General features: G+C 41.7%; 1 protein-coding gene across 1 annotated transcript; it reads left to right on the top strand.

Moving 5' to 3' along the window:
* The first annotated feature begins 1,673 nt into the window (after positions 1-1,673).
* LOC142198323 (cytochrome P450 2K4-like) lies at positions 1,674-17,056 on the top strand. The gene is made up of 9 exons (XM_075269295.1): positions 1,674-1,859; positions 3,156-3,318; positions 9,307-9,456; positions 9,866-10,026; positions 11,527-11,703; positions 12,221-12,362; positions 13,425-13,609; positions 15,171-15,312; positions 16,686-17,056. Exons 1-9 carry the CDS (start codon positions 1,692-1,694, stop codon positions 16,862-16,864), a joined length of 1,467 nt encoding a protein of 488 aa, XP_075125396.1. The 5' UTR covers positions 1,674-1,691; the 3' UTR covers positions 16,865-17,056.
* Positions 17,057-21,715: the final 4,659 nt, after the last annotated feature.

The following is a 21,715-nucleotide window of genomic DNA, read 5'->3' as shown; positions in this document are numbered from 1 at the left end:
TCTTCAACAAAATGTACGTCATGCCCTAAAAACTAGAGATGAGCGAACACTAAAATGTTCGAGGTTCGAAATTCGATTCGAACAGCCGCTCACTGTTCGAGTGTTCGATTGGGTTTCGAACCCCATTATAGTCTATGGGGAACATAAACTCGTTAAGGGGGAAACCCAAATTCGTGTCTGGAGGGTCACCAAGTCCACTATCACACCCCAGGAAATGATACCAACACCCTGGAATGACACTGGGACAGCAGGGGAAGCATGTCTGGGGGCATAAAAGTCACTTTATTTCATGGAAATCCCTGTCAGTTTGCGATTTTCGCAAGCTAACTTTTCCCCATAGAAATGCATTGGCCAGTGCTGATTGGCCAGAGTACGGAACTCGACCAATCAGCGCTGGCTCTGCTGGAGGAGGTGGAGTCTAAGATCGCTCCACACCAGTCTCCATTCAGGTCCGACCTTAGACTCCGCCTCCTCCGGCAGAGCCAGCGCTGATTGGCCGAAGGCTGGCCAATGCATTCCTATGCGAATGCAGAGACTTAGCAGTGCTGAGTCAGTTTTGCTCAACTACACATCTGATGCACACTCGGCACTGCTACATCAGATGTAGCAATCTGATGTAGCAGAGCCGAGGGTGCACTAGAACCCCTGTGCAAGCTCAGTTCACGCTAATAGAATGCATTGGCCAGCGCTGATTGGCCAGAGTACGGAATTCGGCCAATCAGCGCTGGCTCTGCTGGAGGAGGCGGAGTCTAAGGTCGGACCTGAATGGAGACTGGTGTGGAGCGATCTTAGACTCCGCCTCCTCCAGCAGAGCCAGCGCTGATTGGCCGAATTCCGTACTCTGGCCAATCAGCGCTGGCCAATGCATTCTATTAGCTTGATGAAGCAGAGTGTGCACAAGGGTTCAAGCGTACCCTCGGCTCTGATGTAGCAGAGCCGAGGGTGCACAAGGGTTCAAGTGCACCCTCGGCTCTCCTACATCAGAGCCGAGGGTGCGCTTGAACCCTTGTGCAGCCTCGGCTCTCCTACATCAGAGCCGAGGGTGCGCTTGAACCCTTGTGCACACTCTGCTTCATCAAGCTAATAGAATGCATTGGCCAGCACTGATTGGCCAGAGTACGGAATTCGGCCAATCAGCGCTGGCCAATGCATCCCTATGGGAAAAAGTTTATCTCACAAAAATCACAATTACACACCCGATAGAGCCCCAAAAAGTTATTTTTAATAACATTCCCCCCTAAATAAAGGTTATCCCTAGCTATCCCTGCCTGTACAGCTATCCTTGTCTCATAGTCACAAAGTTCACATTCTCATATGACCCGGATTTGAAATCCACTATTCGTCTAAAATGGAGGTCACCTGATTTCGGCAGCCAATGACTTTTTCCAATTTTTTTCAATGCCCCCGGTGTCGTAGTTCCTGTCCCACCTCCCCTGCGCTGTTATTGGTGCAAAAAAGGCGCCAGGGAAGGTGGGAGGGGAATCGAATTTTGGCGCACTTTACCACGCGGTGTTCGATTCGATTCGAACATGGCGAACACCCTGATATCCGATCGAACATGTGTTCGATAGAACACTGTTCGCTCATCTCTACTAAAAACCTCTACAAAAGTATAGTTCTCCTTGCCAAACCTGCGCACCGAAATCTCTTCTATCCTCTTTCCCTTTTCTTTTGCAGACCACACATTCACCATGGATCTGGTCACACTTCTCCTTTCGGTCATTGTCATCTTATTTTTGGCCAATGCTATTAAGAATCAAGGGAATTCCAAAAATTTTCCTCCTGGACCGAAGCCTTTACCGATCATTGGAAACGTTCTCATGATGGACATGTCAAAACCTTATAAAACATTTATGGAGGTAATATACTTTATGCAGACTTTATTGGTCCAAGGGCCGCAATGCCAAATTGAATCCCTTCCAAGGGCCAATTATAACTAAGGGCTCGTTCACATCTGCGTCCGGTCTCCGTTCCCGCCTCAGGTTCCAATCCAAAAAATGGGTAGCAGTCACGCACTCTGCTACGGATTAGGCCCAAATGAATGGTCCTAGTCGGGAGGGAGTGTCTTCAGGAGGGAGGCATCTTTTTGGTCAGGATTTTGAGGTGGATACGGCCTCAAAATCCTGACCAAAAAACCCAGTGTGAACTTACCCTAAGGGTCAGTGCACAAAGAGTTTTTTGGCGAGAATTTTGATGCTGAATCCACCTCAAAATCAGCCTCCAAAAAAAAGCTTTACAATTGAACTCTATTGGGAGACATTTTTTTGGAGGCTGGTTTTGAGGTGGATTAAGGGTGAGTTCACATGGGGTTCTTTGGATTGGAACCTGAGGTGGAGGCCGCCTCAAGTTATGATCCAAAAACTGGGTAGCCGCGACTGAAAGTCGGTGCACTGCTCCGGCATCCAGCCGCGTTCTCCACAGCCGCTTTTTTCCATGCAGTTTTTGACAAATCTGCGTCCAAATCCGCGACTTGGATTTTCTGCCTCCCATTGACTGCGTTGGTTTTTGCAACCGGAATCCACCTGAAGGAATCTTTTTTTTTTCCGCTAGCAGCCAAATTCCACGAGTGGAAAAATAAAGCGAGTGGAACACATAGAACTCTATGGGGAGGCGTTTTTTCCATGTGGATTCTGACACAGATTCAGCGTCAAAATCAGCGCCAAAAACTCAGTGTGAATGGACCTAAGTGTCAAGTTAGTGTTTGCCACATCTGTATGACGAACTGAATAATAAGGCAGTAGCGGTAATTTCCTATGCTCTTTCTATAGGGGGCCACAGTGAGCCAGAATTCCACTTTCATATATCTCGCTCTTAGGGAGTCTTCACACGGAATAAACGTTCCGCTCATTCTGAACGTAAACTCGTTCAGAATGAGCGCGTTAACACAGATCCCATTGATTTCTATGGGTGCCGACATACGCGCGCTACCCATTGAAATCAATGGGAGGCTTTTTTACCTATTGCTTGCAAAGTGATACGCGCTTATAATAGAAATCAATGGCATCTGTTTTAACGCCGCTCATTCTGAACGAGTTTACATTCAGAATGAGCGGAGCGTTTACTCCGTGTGAAGGCTCCCTTACACTGGTCGATGAGTGTTTAAGGGAAAGTCCACTTTGACATGAAGTTATTCACAATGTATCTTGTGTTCCCAGCTTTCCAAGACATACGGCCCAGTCTTCAGTGTCCATATGGGCACGATAAAGACAGTTGTCCTATGTGGGTATGATACGGTTAAGGATGCCCTCATCAACCATGCCGATGTATTCTCTGACAGACCCCATGCACCCGTGATTGCAAAATATTCAGGGAACAATGGTAAGTAATGTCATTATTTATTTCTGTAACGCTTGTTTGCCTTGGTGTCTGCTGTTTCTATTATATATACATTGGACTGAAGAACCTTACCACATAGCACCATAATATGAACCTGGGGTACAGCGCCATTGATCCTGTACACTTCAGGTAATAAGCCAGAACGTTTCCTTTCTTAACATTCCTCTTGACCTGAGATATAATAAGATGAGGGGCTCAATCACCAGGTCTAAAAAAAAACTAAATCTGCTTCATTCACAATATTCTGCAGAGGGAGGGAATTCTTGTACCACATCTTGTGATATCTCGAACCAGGATGGCAGAGCAGTGGGCTATGGGAGTAACTACCTAGTGGGTGACATAGCATCTGCTTTAGGGTCCGACAGGGAGGGGGGGGGGGGCATATCTACTGAGACCTAGTGATAACTACAGAGACTATTTGTACATACAACTTAACACACCCCTAGACTAGCAGGCTCACAAATTAAATAAAATAAAATAAACCATGGACACATAAGGTTGTGCTTAAAGCTGGGTTGGCCACAGCGATTTTATTAACAAAAACATATAAACAACCAACGGTTAATTATTATTTGAATATACAACCGTAAACCAACACGACATCTCCATGCCCCGCCCCTTGAACTACAAACTTCGACCCGGATGATAACCGCTGCGGGGCGGCGGACATGTAGGCAACTCTTCGATTTTCCTGAGGGGCATGGAACATCCGCCACGCTGTGACAACTGCAAAAGAAGAAAAAACTGCCAGCACGAAACGTCTACCGTAGACAAAACAAAACACCGCAAGGGTAGGGTGGGCGGGGGTTCCTCTCACCATAAGCACTTACAGCAGAAGGTGAGTCCCACGCCAACGTACCCCTGTTATATAATATTAGACTCCCCCTTTACTTTGCCAGACTCTGCCTCCACTTCCCCCCAGCCGAAAATTCTAGAGCAAAGGTGAAGTGGAGGTGAGGTAAATATTTTTACCAACCACCAAGCCAAACAAGAGACTGGGAGTGAGTCTGCAGAATGGCTTAGAAATTTCCGGATGCAACTGCCAAATAGTCCAAGCCCTCATCGCTAGGCGCTTCGAGGGCTACCAGGATGGCATGTGCCACATTTACTTTATTGGGATGTCATAATATCTATATGTGACATCATTATAATGACTTTATTCATATGCTCTATTATAACAGTATAAACAGTGATCTTTGTGTGTGTTCATTATCCCTGTGCTATGATGTCAGTGAGCATTATACCTATACTGTGATATCACTGTGTGTATTATCCCTGTACTGTGACATCACTGTGTGTATTATCTCTGTACTGTCACATCACTGTGTGTATTATCTCTGTACTGTGACATCACTGTGTGTATTATCCCTGTACTGTGACATCACTGTGTGTATTATCTCTGTACTGTGACATCACTGTGTGTATTATCCTGTACTGTGACATCACTGTGTGTATTATCCCTGTACTGTGACATCACTGTGTGTATTATCCCTGTACTGTGACATCACTGTGTGTATTATCCCTGTACTGTGACATCACTGTGTGTATTATCCCTGTACTGTGACATCACTGTGTGTATTATCCCTGTACTGTGACATCACTGTGTGTATTATCCTGTACTGTGACATCACTGTGTGTATTATCTCTGTACTGTGACATCACTGTGTGTATTATCTCTGTACTGTGACATCACTGTGTGTATTATCTCTGTACTGTGACATCACTGTGTGTATTATCCCTGTACTGTGACATCACTGTGTGTATTATCCTGTACTGTGACATCACTGTGTGTATTATCCCTGTACTGTGACATCACTGTGTGTATTATCCCTGTACTGTGACATCACTGTGTGTATTATCCTGTACTGTGACATCACTGTGTGTATTATCCCTGTACTGTGACATCACTGTGTGTATTATCCTGTACTGTGACATCACTGTGTGTATTATCTCTGTACTGTGACATCACTGTGTGTATTATCCCTGTACTGTGACATCACTGTGTGTATTATCCCTGTACTGTGACATCACTGTGTGTATTATCTCTTTACTGTGACATCACTGTGTGTATTATCTCTGTACTGTGACATCATTGTATTATCTCTGTACTTTGACATCACTGTGTGTATTATCCCTGTACTGTGACATCACTGTGTGTATTATCCCTGTACTGTGACATCACTGTGTGTATTATCTCTTTACTGTGACATCACTGTGTGTATTATCCTGTACTGTGACATCACTGTGTGTATTATCCCTGTACTGTGACATCACTGTGTGTATTATCCTGTACTGTGACATCACTGTGTGTATTATCCCTGTACTGTAACATCACTGTGTGTATTATCCCTGTACTGTCACATCACTGTGTGTATTATCTCTGTACTGTGACATCACTGTGTGTATTATCCTGTACTGTGACATCACTGTGTGTATTATCCCTGTACTGTGACATCACTGTGTGTATTATCCCTGTACTGTGACATCACTGTGTGTATTATCCCTGTACTGTGACATCACTGTGTGTATTATCCCTGTACTGTGACATCACTGTGTGTATTATCTCTGTACTGTGACATCACTGTGTGTATTATCTCTGTACTGTGACATCACTGTGTGTATTATCTCTGTACTGTGACATCACTGTGTGTATTATCCTGTACTGTGACATCACTGTGTGTATTATCTCTGTACTGTGACATCACTGTGTGTATTATCCCTGTACTGTGACATCACTGTGTGTATTATCCCTGTACTGTGACATCACTGTGTGTATTATCTCTGTACTGTGACATCACTGTGTATTATCTCTGTACTTTGACATCACTGTGTGTATTATCTCTGTACTGTGACATCACTGTGTGTATTATCCTGTACTGTGACATCACTGTGTGTATTATCTCTGTACTGTGACATCACTGTGTGTATTATCCTGTACTGTGACATCACAGTGTGTATTATCTCTGTACTGTGACATCACTGTGTGTATTATCCCTGTACTGTGACATCACTGTGTGTATTATCCTGTACTGTGACATCACTGTGTGTATTATCTCTGTACTGTGACATCACTGTGTGTATTATCCCTGTACTGTGACATCACTGTGTGTATTATCCCTGTACTGTGACATCACTGTGTGTATTATCTCTGTACTGTGACATCACTGTGTATTATCTCTGTACTGTGATATCACTGTGTGTATTATCTCTGTACTGTGACATCACTGTGTGTATTATCCTGTACTGTGACATCACTGTGTGTATTATCTCTGTACTGTGACATCACTGTGTGTATTATCCCTGTACTGTGACATCACTGTGTGTATTATCCTGTACTGTGACATCACTGTGTGTATTATCTCTGTACTGTGACATCACTGTGTGTATTATCCTGTACTGTGACATCACTGTGTGTATTATCTCTGTACTGTGACATCACTGTGTGTATTATCCCTGTACTGTGACATCACTGTGTGTATTATCCTGTACTGTGACATCACTGTGTGTATTATCTCTGTACTGTGACATCACTGTGTGTATTATCCCTGTACTGTGACATCACTGTGTGTATTATCCCTGTACTGTGACATCACTGTGTGTATTATCCCTGTACTGTGACATCACTGTGTGTATTATCCCTGTACTGTGACATCACTGTGTGTATTATCCCTGTACTGTGACATCACTGTGTGTATTATCTCTGTACTGTGACATCACTGTGTGTATTATCCCTGTACTGTGACATCACTGTGTGTATTATCTCTGTACTGTGACATCACTGTGTGTATTATCCCTGTACTGTGACATCACTGTGTGTATTATCTCTGTACTGTGACATCACTGTGTGTATTATCCCTGTACTGTGACATCACTGTGTGTATTATCCTGTACTGTGACATCACTGTGTGTATTATCTCTGTACTGTGACATCACTGTGTGTATTATCCCTGTACTGTGACATCACTGTGTGTATTATCCCTGTACTGTGACATCACTGTGTGTATTATCTCTGTACTGTGACATCACTGTGTATTATCTCTGTACTGTGATATCACTGTGTGTATTATCTCTGTACTGTGACATCACTGTGTGTATTATCCTGTACTGTGACATCACTGTGTGTATTATCTCTGTACTGTGACATCACTGTGTGTATTATCCCTGTACTGTGACATCACTGTGTGTATTATCCCTGTACTGTGACATCACTGTGTGTATTATCTCTGTACTGTGACATCACTGTGTGTATTATCTCTGTACTGTGACATCACTGTGTGTATTATCCTGTACTGTGACATCACTGTGTGTATTATCTCTGTACTGTGACATCACTGTGTGTATTATCCTGTACTGTGACATCACTGTGTGTATTATCTCTGTACTGTGACATCACTGTGTGTATTATCTCTGTACTGTGACATCACTGTGTGTATTATCCCTGTACTGTGACATCACTGTGTGTATTATCCCTGTACTGTGACATCACTGTGTGTATTATCCTGTACTGTGACATCACTGTGTGTATTATCTCTGTACTGTGACATCACTGTGTGTATTATCTCTGTACTGTGACATCACTGTGTGTATTATCCTGTACTGTGACATCACTGTGTGTATTATCTCTGTACTGTGACATCACTGTGTGTATTATCTCTGTACTGTGACATCACTGTGTGTATTATCCTGTACTGTGACATCACTGTGTGTATTATCTCTGTACTGTGACATCACTGTGTGTAGTATCCTGTACTGTGACATCACTGTGTGTATTATCTCTGTACTGTGACATCACTGTGTGTATTATCTCTGTACTGTGACATCACTGTGTGTATTATCCCTGTACTGTGACATCACTGTGTGTATTATCCCTGTACTGTGACATCACTGTGTGTATTATCCCTGTACTGTGACATCACTGTGTGTATTATCCCTGTACTGTGACATCACTGTGTGTATTATCTCTGTACTGTGACATCACTGTGTATTATCTCTGTACTGTGACATCACTGTGTGTATTATCTCTGTACTGTGACATCACTGTGTGTATTATCCTGTACTGTGACATCACTCTGTGTGTTTTATTTCTGTACTGTGACATCACTGTGTGTATTATCTCTGTACTGTGACATCACTGTGTGTATTATCACTGTACTGTGACATCACTGTGTGTATTATCCCTGTACTGTGACATCACTGTGTGTATTATCTCTGTACTGTGACATCACTGTGTGTATGATCCCTGTACTGTGACATCACTGTGTGTATTATCTCTGTACTGTGACATCACTGTGTGTATTATCTCTGTACTGTGACATCACTGTGTGTATTATCCTTTACTGTGACATCACTGTGTGTATTATCCCTGTACTGTGACATCACTGTGTGTATTATCTCTGTACTGTGACATCACTGTGTGTATTATCACTGTTCTGTGACATCACTGTGTGTATTATCTCTGTACTGTGACATCACTGTGTATTATCTCTGTACTGTGACATCACTGTGTGTATTATCTCTGTACTGTGACATCACTGTGTGTATTATCCTGTACTGTGACATCACTGTGTGTATTATCACTGTACTGTGACATCACTGTGTGTATTATCCCTGTACTGTGACATCACTGTGTGTATTATCTCTGTACTGTGACATCACTGTGTGTATTATCCCTGTACTGTGACATCACTGTGTGTATTATCTCTGTACTGTGACATCACTGTGTGTATTATCTCTGTACTGTGACATCACTGTGTGTATTATCCTGTACTGTGACATCACTGTGTGTATTATCCCTGTACTGTGACATCACTGTGTGTATTATCACTGTACTGTGACATCACTGTGTGTATTATCCCTGTACTGTGACATCACTGTGTGTATTATCCTGTACTGTGACATCACTGTGTGTATTATCCCTGTACTGTGACATCACTGTGTGTATTATCCCTGTTCTGTATATATTTTATTCAGGTGTCATCTTTTCCAATGGGGATAACTGGAAAGTAATGAGAAGATTTACACTCTCTACACTACGGGATTATGGAATGGGCAAAAGAACAATCGAAGACAAGATTACTGAGGAGGCCAAGTGTTTAGTAAAGAAGCTGAAATCATATGAAGGTGATTGATACTTACATATTGATCTAATATATATATATATATATATATATATATATATATATATATATATAATCTGCTTCTAGCGTCAGGGCCCCAGTTACAGAAACCCACAACTACAACATGCTAGAGTAAATTATCTTATATAGGATGGAGTCTATGCCTAAATTCTACTTCAACTCCTGTATCTTAGGCAATGTGTTAACACACCTGAATACTCCAGACCAGCAAACTACCAAAATTTACAATTAGATTAATTAAGGGCATTTGATTAGAATTACCCGCTTGCTACTCAACCTCTGAATTCCTTAATTTTTCACACACTATATTTGCATTTAAATAAGGAAACATATTGTTTTTTCATTATAAAGTTTTTCTTATTTTGTTTTTTTGTCTTTTTTTCATTTTTCAGGAAAGCCCTTTGATAATTTAACCAGCATTAACGCAGCCGTAGCCAATATCATTGTGGCCATACTGCTCAGTCATAGATTTGACTATGAGGATCCGACCATACTGAAACTTCTGGCCATAGTCAATTCCAATGTGAGACTCCTGGGAAGCCCCTGGATCCGGGTAAGAATTGTGTTTAGTATATTATTTTATTTTTTAATTCAAAAACAAACATGAATAATGGGGATTGAATACCTATGCAAGTAATTTTAAGGGAGTCCCCCCAAAAGCCACTTGTTCTCTGTCCACAGAATAATACATGATGACAGTGCTATTAATAACACTATACAATATACACAAAGTTAGGCCTAGTTCATATCTGCATCAGTAATCCATTTGGGGAAGTCCGCATGCGACCCCTTCCTCCCTGAATGGACTACCGAACGCATTGGCAACTAGTATGCAGTGAAAGCACACAGACCCCATACACTATAATGGGGTCCGTGTGCTTTCTGCACGGTCTCCGCACAAGTCATGCGGACTGGAAAGTAGATTGTGAATTACTTCTCTGTCTACGTGTTCCATGCGGAAAGCACACGGACCCCATTATAGTCTGCGAGGTCCGTGTGCTTTCACTGTACACCGCTTGCCAACACGTTTGTTAGTCCATTCGGGGCGGTCGCCATGCGGACTCCCTCAAATGGATTACCATCACAGATGTGAACCCGGCCTAACGGTAAGTTCACAGGGAGTTTTTTGGTCAGGGTTTTGAGGCCATATCCCTGATTTCAATGGGAGCTGCTCAGGTCTTTTTTCCAGGAGCCGTTTTTTCCGGCTCTCGAAAAAAAGAAGCGACATGCTCATTCTTCAGGCCGAGTCGCCTCACGATTCAGCGTGAAGACACTCCCTTCTCCGGACTAGGCCCATTCATTTGGGCCTAATCCTGAGCAGAGTGCACGGCTAGATGCCGATGTAGTGCATCGGCTTTCAATCACGGCTACCCGGTTTTTGGATCGGAACCTGAGGTGGCCTGTGCCTCAGGTTCCGATCCAAGAAACCCTGTGTGAACTTACTCTGAGACTCATGGCCATAAAGAAGACTCCACCACTATAACGCATACACACCCTGCTATACTATCTACACAGACGGTACCTGAAAGACATATGTATTTATAATTATGTGGATTAATATTAGAGATTGAATCAGATTCGACCAAAATTTTACAAAAGTTTTGTGTTTATCCAAACACAAAACTTTGGAAGTTTGTCACCCACAAACCAGAAGTGAAATTATTATACTCAGACACCAGAGCATAATAGGTGTAGACCCTGGAAAGTTGCAAAAAAAATACTCTGAATCCCATGTGACCGCTGATGTCCAATCATAGGCCTCAGCGGTGACCCTGAGCGCATGAGGCCGAGACCCAGGAGGCCGGAACGGGCCAGAAGACTGAGAGAGTGAGGAAGCCCAGAAAAAGTGAGGGAAAGTGAGTATAACTGTTTGTTATTTTTGGGCCTTCACCTATTATACTCTGGAATCTGAAGAGATCCCAGTTTATAATAATTTCACTTTAATTTCTATCTCAACAAGTTCCAAAACAAACCAAAGGGTTGACTCTTCCAAACTCGTAACGAAACAAATCTTCAGAGGTTTGCATATTTCTGATTATCTTTATCTCTTTAGTTGTATAACAGTTTTCCACTATTGATGGACTGGCTCCCTGGACCTCACAGAACTATGTTTGGGAACATCAGAGAGTTTAAAAAATTTGTGATAGCGACATTCACAAAACAGAAGAAAGAATTGGATGTAAATGACCAGAGGAATCTTATTGACGCCTTCTTAGCCAAGCAACAAGAGGTATAAATACACATTCTAACAATCAGTATTTGGGCCTCTTTTGGCCACTTCTGTGACCCTTTGAGGACTATGATTGGGCCTCAGTGATCATATAGGGGACACCGACATCATAACGTCACATCAGGGTAGACTAATAGCAATCAAATAAGTTTGGTCTGGAAGAAATCTGATGAGCAAACCTTGCAATATTAATGAAATAAATGTTGCCTATCTCCAGTCATTGGTTGTTCTACCAGATGGATTGACATGATCAGTCTCTGTCTACATGTTGGTGCATGGAAGCCCTGTTAGTTTTGATACAAATAAGGGTTATACTAGCAAAGTGGGTGGTAACACTACATGACATACAGGATACAGAGACCCCACCCCCAGAAAAATCGCAGCCTTACCGCCCACTTAGGTGTTAATTACAAGACCTACAAGACCCTATATCTTTGGAATGGCACCAAAAACACCAAAATGCTCATGGGCAGAGCGCACAAAAAACTTTTCTTTGTTTCTTCTTTGTTTTGTTTAGGGTAAGCCTGAATCCACTGAGTATTACCACAATGAAAACCTAACCGTACTGGTAGGAAACCTGTTCTCTGCGGGAATGGAGACCACATCAACCTCACTGAGATGGGGACTTCTGCTGATGATAAAATATCCAGAAATTCAACGTAAGAATTAATTGTATGGAAATTTTGGGCGACAAAAAAATGGATTGATGTGTGGAGAACATGGATGGCTCACAGATGCCTTCTACATGTCATCCAATCCATTGTTCATGGATCCCTACATGACATGCCATTGTGTTGTTGTGGCTTTAGGCCTAATGTACACGTCCATATTGACTCGTTGAAGTGCATTTTCAGTAATCATGTCATGTAATCTGGGTATGCTTCATTGCGTTCTGTATTATAGCGGTACGGTATTCTTCACTAGGATACAACCACCATACCTAGTGATCTGTAGCATGTACAACATTGTCCATGATAGAGATGCAAATAATAAGAAGGATTCCAACTGGAATATGGATTGTAGCATCAGAGAGCATTGCCCATGCCTCTGTCTGTAGCACCTGCCTCAACTTGGACTTAACCTATCCCCTAATACCCTGGTGGAACATGCAAACAATTGCAGACCAGAATGGACATCACAAAATGAACTCACCAGATCTTTGTAACATGGGAAGAATATGCAAATCTGAATTCCATCATGTAATTAGGAAGCCAGTTCCACAAGAATGCACGCCAATAGAGGGCGCTCACTGAGAATGTGCAAGTCTATTTTCCATGATGTAATTAGGAAGACAGAGTCTCAGTCAAGCAAACCAATAGAGGAGGCTCCCTTTAACATCATGCCGACCTTCTCAGAGGCCTTTGTTTGCAATGATGTTGGGATTTTACCAGGTACAGTCTCTCGGCCAAGGATAGCTGTTTCGATGTTCTTGCATCTCATCAGCTTGGTGCAGATCTTTGTATTCCACCATAGAAGTTCTGTGCACCTAACATTGTCATGTGGGGTTCATATTATGTGTAACTGGTACTTCTATATGACACCATATTAGGTATATATTCTCTCCCAGCAATTCTTAAAAAGAATACCTTCAAAAGACGACATTCAATAGAACATGTTATGATGACTGCTTGCATAAACCCATGTTTTTCTACATATTGTTTAACTACCTTTTTTTTACCAATTTTGCCCCAGTAAGTGACATCTTATCTGTTCTCTGGCAGAGAAAGTACATGACGAAATTGACAGAGTGATAGGATCGGCTCAACCTCAGATGGAGCATAGGAAGCAAATGCCATATACAGATGCCGTCATTCACGAAATTCAGCGCTTTGGGGATATCGCGCCAAATAGTGTTCCACATGCTACATCCGAAGATGTCACGTTCAGGGGATACTTTATTCCAAAGGTAAGAAACAAAGCCCAGCATCCTAGAATACCTCTAAGCATGGGAGTAACAAAAGGGTAAGTGGATCATTTGCTTTTGGTAGAGATGCGATACTTTGTGGTCTGAAAAAACCCCAGAGAATAATATTATCACTTCCAGATTGTGACAAATAGGGTTGAGCCAATCTTGAAATTTCAGGATCGTTTTTAAAATCCGATTTCTGATCATTTTCCATTCGAACCTGATCCCAATTCAGATCCCAATGCAAGTCAATGGGATTTTTTAAATAATCTGAGATGGGATTTAAAAAACGATCTTATTCACTACATAGCATGTAGTCCAAAAATTGATTCAATTTTTGGACCCCACTCTGTGTAGTGATTAACTCCCTCCCCCCCGGTGTTCGCTTACGTGCAGCTCCCAGTTCTTCTTCGTCCGGTCTGGTCCTCGGTCCTTTATGTCTTCAGAGCGCCCTGCCGCCACCCTAGACTAGTATTGTAGAGATGCAGGGAGTAGGCGGGGCTTGGTGCGGCTGGAGAGTGTGGGCAGGGAGATGTGAGTGCATCACTCATGTCTCCCCTCCCAGTACCCTCCCACACTCTCATAAGCCCCGCCTTCTCTATAATACTAGTCTATGGAGGCTGGGCGCAGGGCGCTCTGAATCCACATGAAGGACAGAGGACCGGACCAGCAGAGGGCAACGGCAGCACTTCTGAGCAGGTAAGTTGAGCTAAGTTCACGAGTAGATAGATATTACTGTACATTGACTTGTCTAGTAGATAAGTATATAGTATAGTAGACTTATAGTAGACAAGTCAATGTACAGTAGTATCTATCTACTCGTGAACTTGCCTCATTGTCCTCACAGCAGCGCAGCACAGTGATTTACCGCAGCCTGCCACTCCTCTGCTTCGTCCCTTTTTTACCGTATATTCAGATGAGTATAACAGGGACAATGCAGAAGAGTGTCAGGCTGTGGTAAATCCATAGGAATGAATGGACTCAGCTGACACGGAGGGGGTTAAGCGTCCGGCCGCTTCCATTCATTCCTATGGGTGCTAAGCTTTTCCCACAATGATTGGCCAGTAGCCAAGCATTGTGGGAAATAAGCCCTGATCTCCATCCCGTCCGAAAAGATCGTGAAATTTTCTCGATCGCCGATCGGAATCCGATCTTTTCCGATCCCGATCGCTCAACCCTAGTGACAAACTTATTCAACCAAAACAATTTTTTTTTTGCCAAACCCAAAACAAAACGAATCTACAGAGCGCCTAGTTCTCCAAGAAGTTTGGAACAACCTTTCTGCCGAGTTCCTTCAAAAACTGTCCGCAAGAGAAATTGGTAGAAGGCAAAGGGCAAAGGTCACACCAAATATTGATGGGATTTTGATTATTTATTTATTTTTTTATTCATTCACTTCATTCTGGTAATTGACAAAAAGAAAAAAAAAAATATTAACACTCTTACTTTTCTAAGCATCCTTATTTTGTAGACTTTTTCCATCCCCACCTAAAGCTTTTGCACGGTGGTGTACATGTTTTTATTAAGTAGATACATCATAACTGATTGTTTTTCCCTCCAGGGCACTATTTTGATCCCATTGCTGCACTCCATACTTAGAGATAAAGCTTACTTTGAGAAACCAGATGAATTTTATCCAGAACACTTCCTCGACTCTAAGGGAAATTTCCAAAAGAACGAAGCCTTTGTACCCTTCTCAATAGGTAATACATATAGAATTCTGCCATTTTATACCATGAAATTTCAGATGACAACATCCCATTAGCCTTATCCTCTGCATGTGCCTCCATCTGGCCAAGGTTCTTAAGTGGCAACCAGTGGTGATCTCTGTCTCACAGAAATATCTTCTGCAAATTTTGGGGGCCCAATGGTCTGTATGCTTGACCTAAGAATGAGACTGGTGTATTGATAACTTCCTACCTTCTAGAAGGTGATGATGAGGGCATACCACTCCATCTTTATGGGCTTTAATTCAGCCCAAAATGGTACAGCCCATAGTTAAAGGAACAGTGCAATATTGTAGTTTACTGTAAATCAGAATAAAACACATTGAATAAAAACCAGTCTTATGCACACCGCACATGTTGGAATAAAAAAATACTCACCTTCCATTTCTGCAATGCTTGGCATGCCCATGTCACCGCTGTGGCCCAATCCCAGACTTCAGCGGTGATCGCCTTGAGGAGTCCCGAAAGATGTAATGGTAGTTGAGTATAAATGTTTTTGTTTTTTTTTTTGCCACCTCCTCTGGGATTCCACCTATTATACCCTTGGCTCTGAAGAAGCTCTAAAGTATAATAATTTACCAGAATGCATGTCGTAGTGATCATTTTAGTTTAAAAATGCAAAAAACCTTAGTCATAAAATAGCTCACCTGTATAAATTTTCAGGAAGGTGCACGATCCGCTGCCTTTGGGACTCCAAGGCCAAGATAATGCAAATACCAATTCAAATGAAAGATGGATCTGCAACACTTCTCTTCATTAATAAAACTTCATCTTTAATTCCATTTTCAAGGACAATACAAAAACTCCATACAAAAGGTAGAAAAAACAGAAAATATAGAAAGACGCAATAAAAACCGCTGTCAGTATAACATCGCTGATGTTATACTGACAGCGGTTTTTATTGCGTCTTTCTATATTTTCTGTTTTTTCTACCTTTTGTATGGAGTTTTTGTATTGTCCTTGAAAATGGAATTAAAGATGAAGTTTTATTAATCATTTTAGTTTGTCTGAGTCCAATCCCAAATTGTTCAGTTTAATTGAAAATCAAACAATCTGGAATATTTGGCTCAAATCCAGTTTGTTGCAAACCGATTTGCCATCTACTCATCGCCCCTTATACCTACACCCCTGTTGTACCTGCAGGTATAACAATTATTTAGAAGTTCCTGGGTTCTAGACTAGGACATGACTGTACAGTAGTCTTCGGATGCCACTGGTCAGAGGACAGATTGGTGGGAATCATCTAAGTGACACTTCAAGGTTTTTTGGCCACACTAGAGGCACTATGTATTACTTCTATCTCACATTATCCATCATCTTCTATCATTGTTTTCGCTTCTTCCTTGTAGGCAAGAGAAGTTGTGCTGGGGAAACCTTGGCTAAAATGGAGTTGTTCCTGTTCTTTACAACATTATTACAAAATTTCACTTTCCACCCAGTACCTGGAGCCAAACTGGACCTTACTCCTGCATTGGGCTCGACAAACTCTCCCCAACCCTTTGAGATCTGCGCCATACCTCGCACTTAGACTACTTTGTTCAAACCCCTCCTGAAAATTGTCAAGTGGAATTGAAAGCAGGCCTTCTTAAGGGTCCCTTCACATGACGATGTATAATCTACATCAGTCCAAGCGAACATCACTCTGCACAGAAAACTAAATGATCCTGAAGTCTTCCTTCTTCCTTCTTCTCCTCCTTAGCTGCTATGGACTCCTAGTATATCTTCTCTTCTCAGCATATGTGTGTCTACTTCTGTAATATATTACTGTGTATTATCCTGTATCTGTATTACTATGCTGCTGTAACATGCTGACATTTCCCCACTGTGGGACTATTAAAGGATTATCTTATCTTATATTATCTTATCTTAAAAGACTCATAGTCCGCATTGGATTGAATTAGCTCCAAGCTGCAGCCAGAGAAGGGGCAAAAAAAAAATGCTCATATCCATTTCCGATGGGAGTCTTCATCACATTAAAATAAATAAATATGCGAATCTTGTTTGGCATGAACAACTAGGGTTATATAAATGAACTGTAAGTCTTGTATATTTTTATAATAAAAGTTTTTCAAAAACTACCAGCTCAATCCTCAATAGTAATAGTGGACCCGACAGATTTTATTGTTTCTGTGATCCTTTATCCATTTGAAAGTTTAATAACGCAAAGACAGAAAAAAATTAACGTACAGTAATCTAGACTAAAGATGAGCGAACGTCAGAAGATTGGTTTTGTCTGGTTTTCAAACGAAATCTCCAATTTGGATTGGTGTGAACTTGTTTGGATAGAACCTAAAAGGAAATGAGTAAAATAGATGGAGGCCCAGGGAAAGTGACAAAACCCCCCAAAAACTTTATATACCTCTTTTGGGCCTCCACGTGGCATTCATCAAGCTTCTGTGAAGGTCTGAGCAGCAAGAGCAGTGCTCCAAAGATCTGAAAGCCCACCCCCAGTGCACCCACTGCCTAATTTGTATCACATTTCAAAGTTGTCTTTCTCCAAATATTCTAGTGACATGAGATAGTGTTATTTATCATTGTAAAGTGCCCAATGGGCAAGCTAAATATGTTTTTTAAGAGTTGGTAGACTCCCTTTAAGAACCCACGACAGATATGCAAATGTAGCCAAGTTTAATATGTCTATAATAAATTATATAAACAGTTACAGCCACCTTCAACTTGACTGTGTGTAATAGGCCATTATCTAAGCTTGGACTAATACAAGCAAATTTTTCCATGAAAGTTTTAAAATACAAAAATGTAAAATAAATAAATAAAATAATAATAATAATAATAACAATAATAATAATAATAATAATAATAATAATAATAATAATAATAATAATAATAATAATAATAATAACAATAATAATAATGGTCTGGAACTGCTGATTGTTTTTTTGCATTTCCTCCCCTAAAAATAGTACAACGCCAACGAATAAAGTATATATACGAAAAAACGGCACTGTATATATACGAAAAATGCAACTTGTCCTACAAGCCGTATATGATTTCATGTGTGGTCTGCTCAATCACAAAATCACTCCAGCCGCCAAGTGACAGCTCAGCAATACTTGGGTTTTTCTCGTAAAAGAGAAGTGTATGGAGCCTGATGTGAAGGGTTTGGCAGGTTTACAGCAGATTGAGTAATCTAACTAGACAGGTAAAACGTGAGCCAGAGTTATCTGGTAAGGGAATGGCGACATGAGATTTATATGATCATGGAAAGCAAATAGAGTTTTCCACTTGTCATAGTAAATACAAAATGTAACATTCTTGTTTTTAACTCCTTAATTTAATTACATTTTTTTTTCATGTTTTTGTTTCCATCGATGTAACACTATAAGGGCTTGCTTTTCCCCATTTGGTGCACATTCACTGCTTAGCTGACTCAAGTGGGATAGTTGTCCAACAGGTCTCCAAGGCCAGTTGCAGATGACCATGTGCTTCCAGCTGGCCATAAATGATAGGCTTTTAGAGGTTACTTTTGGGTAGTGTACCTTTTGGTGAGAGATAGTTAAATGCTGGACATGCCTGGAAGACATTTTGCCCAGTTGACAGTCAACTAAACTGGGTGCATCAGTGGAGTAATAGAAGCAGAATGGTTCTTTCAATAAATTACCCTTCTGACCTGGCTTTTAGAAGCTGTTGAGAGCAATGGTTATAGGTTGTTTCATATGGTTACGTGGGCAGCCCAGACAAAGCATCGATAGAGAGGATTGTTTGTTCCACTAACAAGCAAGCATGAGAAGCATGAGCATCCAGGATCTTTTTGGGATCCAAAGTACTAGAGCCTCCACTGTTGCGCTAGACATGTCCAAACCTAATAAAACATTCATAGAGGTAATACAAAAATTATGTAGTAATATAATGCATGGGTGCAACTACTTTTCTGGTCCAAGGGTCCATTCACACAGAGGAAAATGGTGAGGAATTTGGTGTGGAATTTCAGCACTGAATTGTAACAACCTCACTTTTTGTCATATACAGAGTGGGCAAGAAAACACACTTTTAAGTCTCAGCAGGAACACCTATACTCTGGAACAGAAATTAATAGTATAGATCCAACAATAGGATACTTGTTAGCTCAACTTGTGCAAAGTTCATTGATTAGAACTGGGCTCTGCGCCCATTGATTTGCCAAAGTCCATCAGCAGAGAACTTGGGACTGGTGCACCGATTACCAGGCAGCTGGGAGCTAGCACTAACTGAGGTAAGTAGGGGTTTAATTCAATATGATGTAGTGCAGGAGTCAGCAACCTTGGGCACGCCAGCTGCTGTGCAATTACAACTCCAAATAGGCTGCATTCACTTCCATGGGAGTTCCAAGAACAGCAGAGCAAGTATGCATGCTGGGAGTTGGAGTGTCAAAGCTTACCTACCCCTGATGTGAAATACTGATTGGAAAAACAATACACTTGTTAGAATTGATCTTAAACTTGGCGCTGGCTTTCTGATTCATAGAGTAGCCATGCCCAATGTTAGAGCATGCCTTCCACCACAGAACATGTTCAGTTGGAACATCATCCTCCACAAATACAATGTTCATCCCCCAAAACATTCAAGGGATCTTCTCTGTCTACACAGCCCCAATTTAACAAACTATCAATAGATTTGGCTATGTAACTATATACTGCTTCTTCCTCACTCCTGCAATACTACAGTATAGAAAACCAGTGACTGTCTCTGTGATGTCTCTTATATCATGTGTCCACTTTATCTGAAACGGATTCTCTCTAAGACTGAACTACTACTGTTTCCACCATCTAATAGATCTGTCTCTGATATATCCATTGCAGTCTCAGGCCTTACTATAACTCCTAGGCAGCATGCCCACTGCCTCGAGGTCATGTTTGACGCAGACCTTTCCTTCATCCCCCATATTGAATCACTTGCACGCTCATGTCACCTCCACCTCAAAAACATCTCCAGAATACGCCCTTTCCTTACCAGAGATACACTAAAGACACTTATTGTCTCTCTGATTCATTCTCGCCTTGACTACTGTAACTCCTTACTAATCGGTCTTCCCCTCACTAAACTCTCCCCTCTACAATCTATTCTGAATGCAGCGTCCAGGCTCATCTATCAGGCTAGACGCTACAGCGATGCCTCTGGTCTGTGCCAGTCGCTACATTGGCTGCCTATTCATTATAGAATAAAATATAAAGTTATCCCCCTCATCCACAAGGCTCTCCATAATGCCGCACCTCCCTACATCTCCTCCCTCATCTCTGTCTACTGCCCAACCCGTGCTCTCCGCTCACTCAATGACCTAACACTTACCTCCTCTATTATCAGAACCTCCCACGCTCGTATACAAGACTTCTCCCGAGCTGCACCACTTCTCTGGAATGCTCTACCCCGGACAATCAGATTAACTCCCAATTTCTACAGCTTCAAACGCAAACTAAAGACACATCTTATCAGACAGGCCTATCACAATTTCTAACGTAAACCCTTCTGCTTTTAGAATCCCTAAAATAAACCCTCCTCTGTCCCCGCTCCCACATTACCCCACATGATATGATGTCATCTCAGGATAACTTTATAGGTCCAAGCTCCATCCACATGTTACAGGACACCACTAGTGATGGCTCATAAAGTTTTATGTTTGTGTAATGACAGTCACCTCTATTACAGAATTATCTGACCTCTGTATAAGCAATGCCGCTCCTGCTACCTCTCGTGTCACCCCCTCTACCTCATAGATCGTAAGCTCTTGTGAGCAGGGCCCTCAGTCCCATTGTGTGAAATGACTATTTCTTTGTAATGTATCTTTTTTGTCCTGTACAGCACTGCGGAATATGTTGGCGCTATGTAAATACAATGTATTCTTATTCTCCTTATGTAAGGACACCTCTGTGCGCCACTTCCCCATTGACGATAGATGTGCGAGCAGATGTTAAGTAGTAAAAATTTCCAATTTTATGTAATTTCTAAACAATCTGTTTTTGATTTAAGAAACGCATTTCATTTTCCTTTTACATTTTTCTTCGATATAATTTCATTTTTCTCAATAACAAATATTAACTGACAATGAAAGTAGCAAGACAAGAACGTAAGAAGATTCTGAGCTCGTGAACAGTTAATGTCCATACCTCCTTAGTGTTACCGAGCTGTACGTCATGGGTTCATGTATTTCCTGGAGATAATTGTAGAGTGGAGCAGATTGGTCTCCAGTTTCAGCTTGTGTTGTGGTTACGTGAGACCTCTCCTAGCATAAAAGCTGAGAATTCACAGCGAGAGGACAGAAGAGCAGAGACTGCAGCGCTGGATTGTATCCTCTGAGCGCTCTGCACTGCAACCAGTAAGACACAAAGTTACTGAATTTTTTACTTTAACTCAAACTTGACTTGTATTTCATTCCTGGTGTACGGAC

This window comes from Leptodactylus fuscus, chromosome 3 (genome assembly GCF_031893055.1).
Source record: "Leptodactylus fuscus isolate aLepFus1 chromosome 3, aLepFus1.hap2, whole genome shotgun sequence".
Lineage (NCBI taxonomy): Eukaryota > Metazoa > Chordata > Amphibia > Anura > Leptodactylidae > Leptodactylus > Leptodactylus fuscus.
Note: the sequence above shows the minus strand (reverse complement) of the source record. Positions and strands in the feature narration are given on the sequence as shown.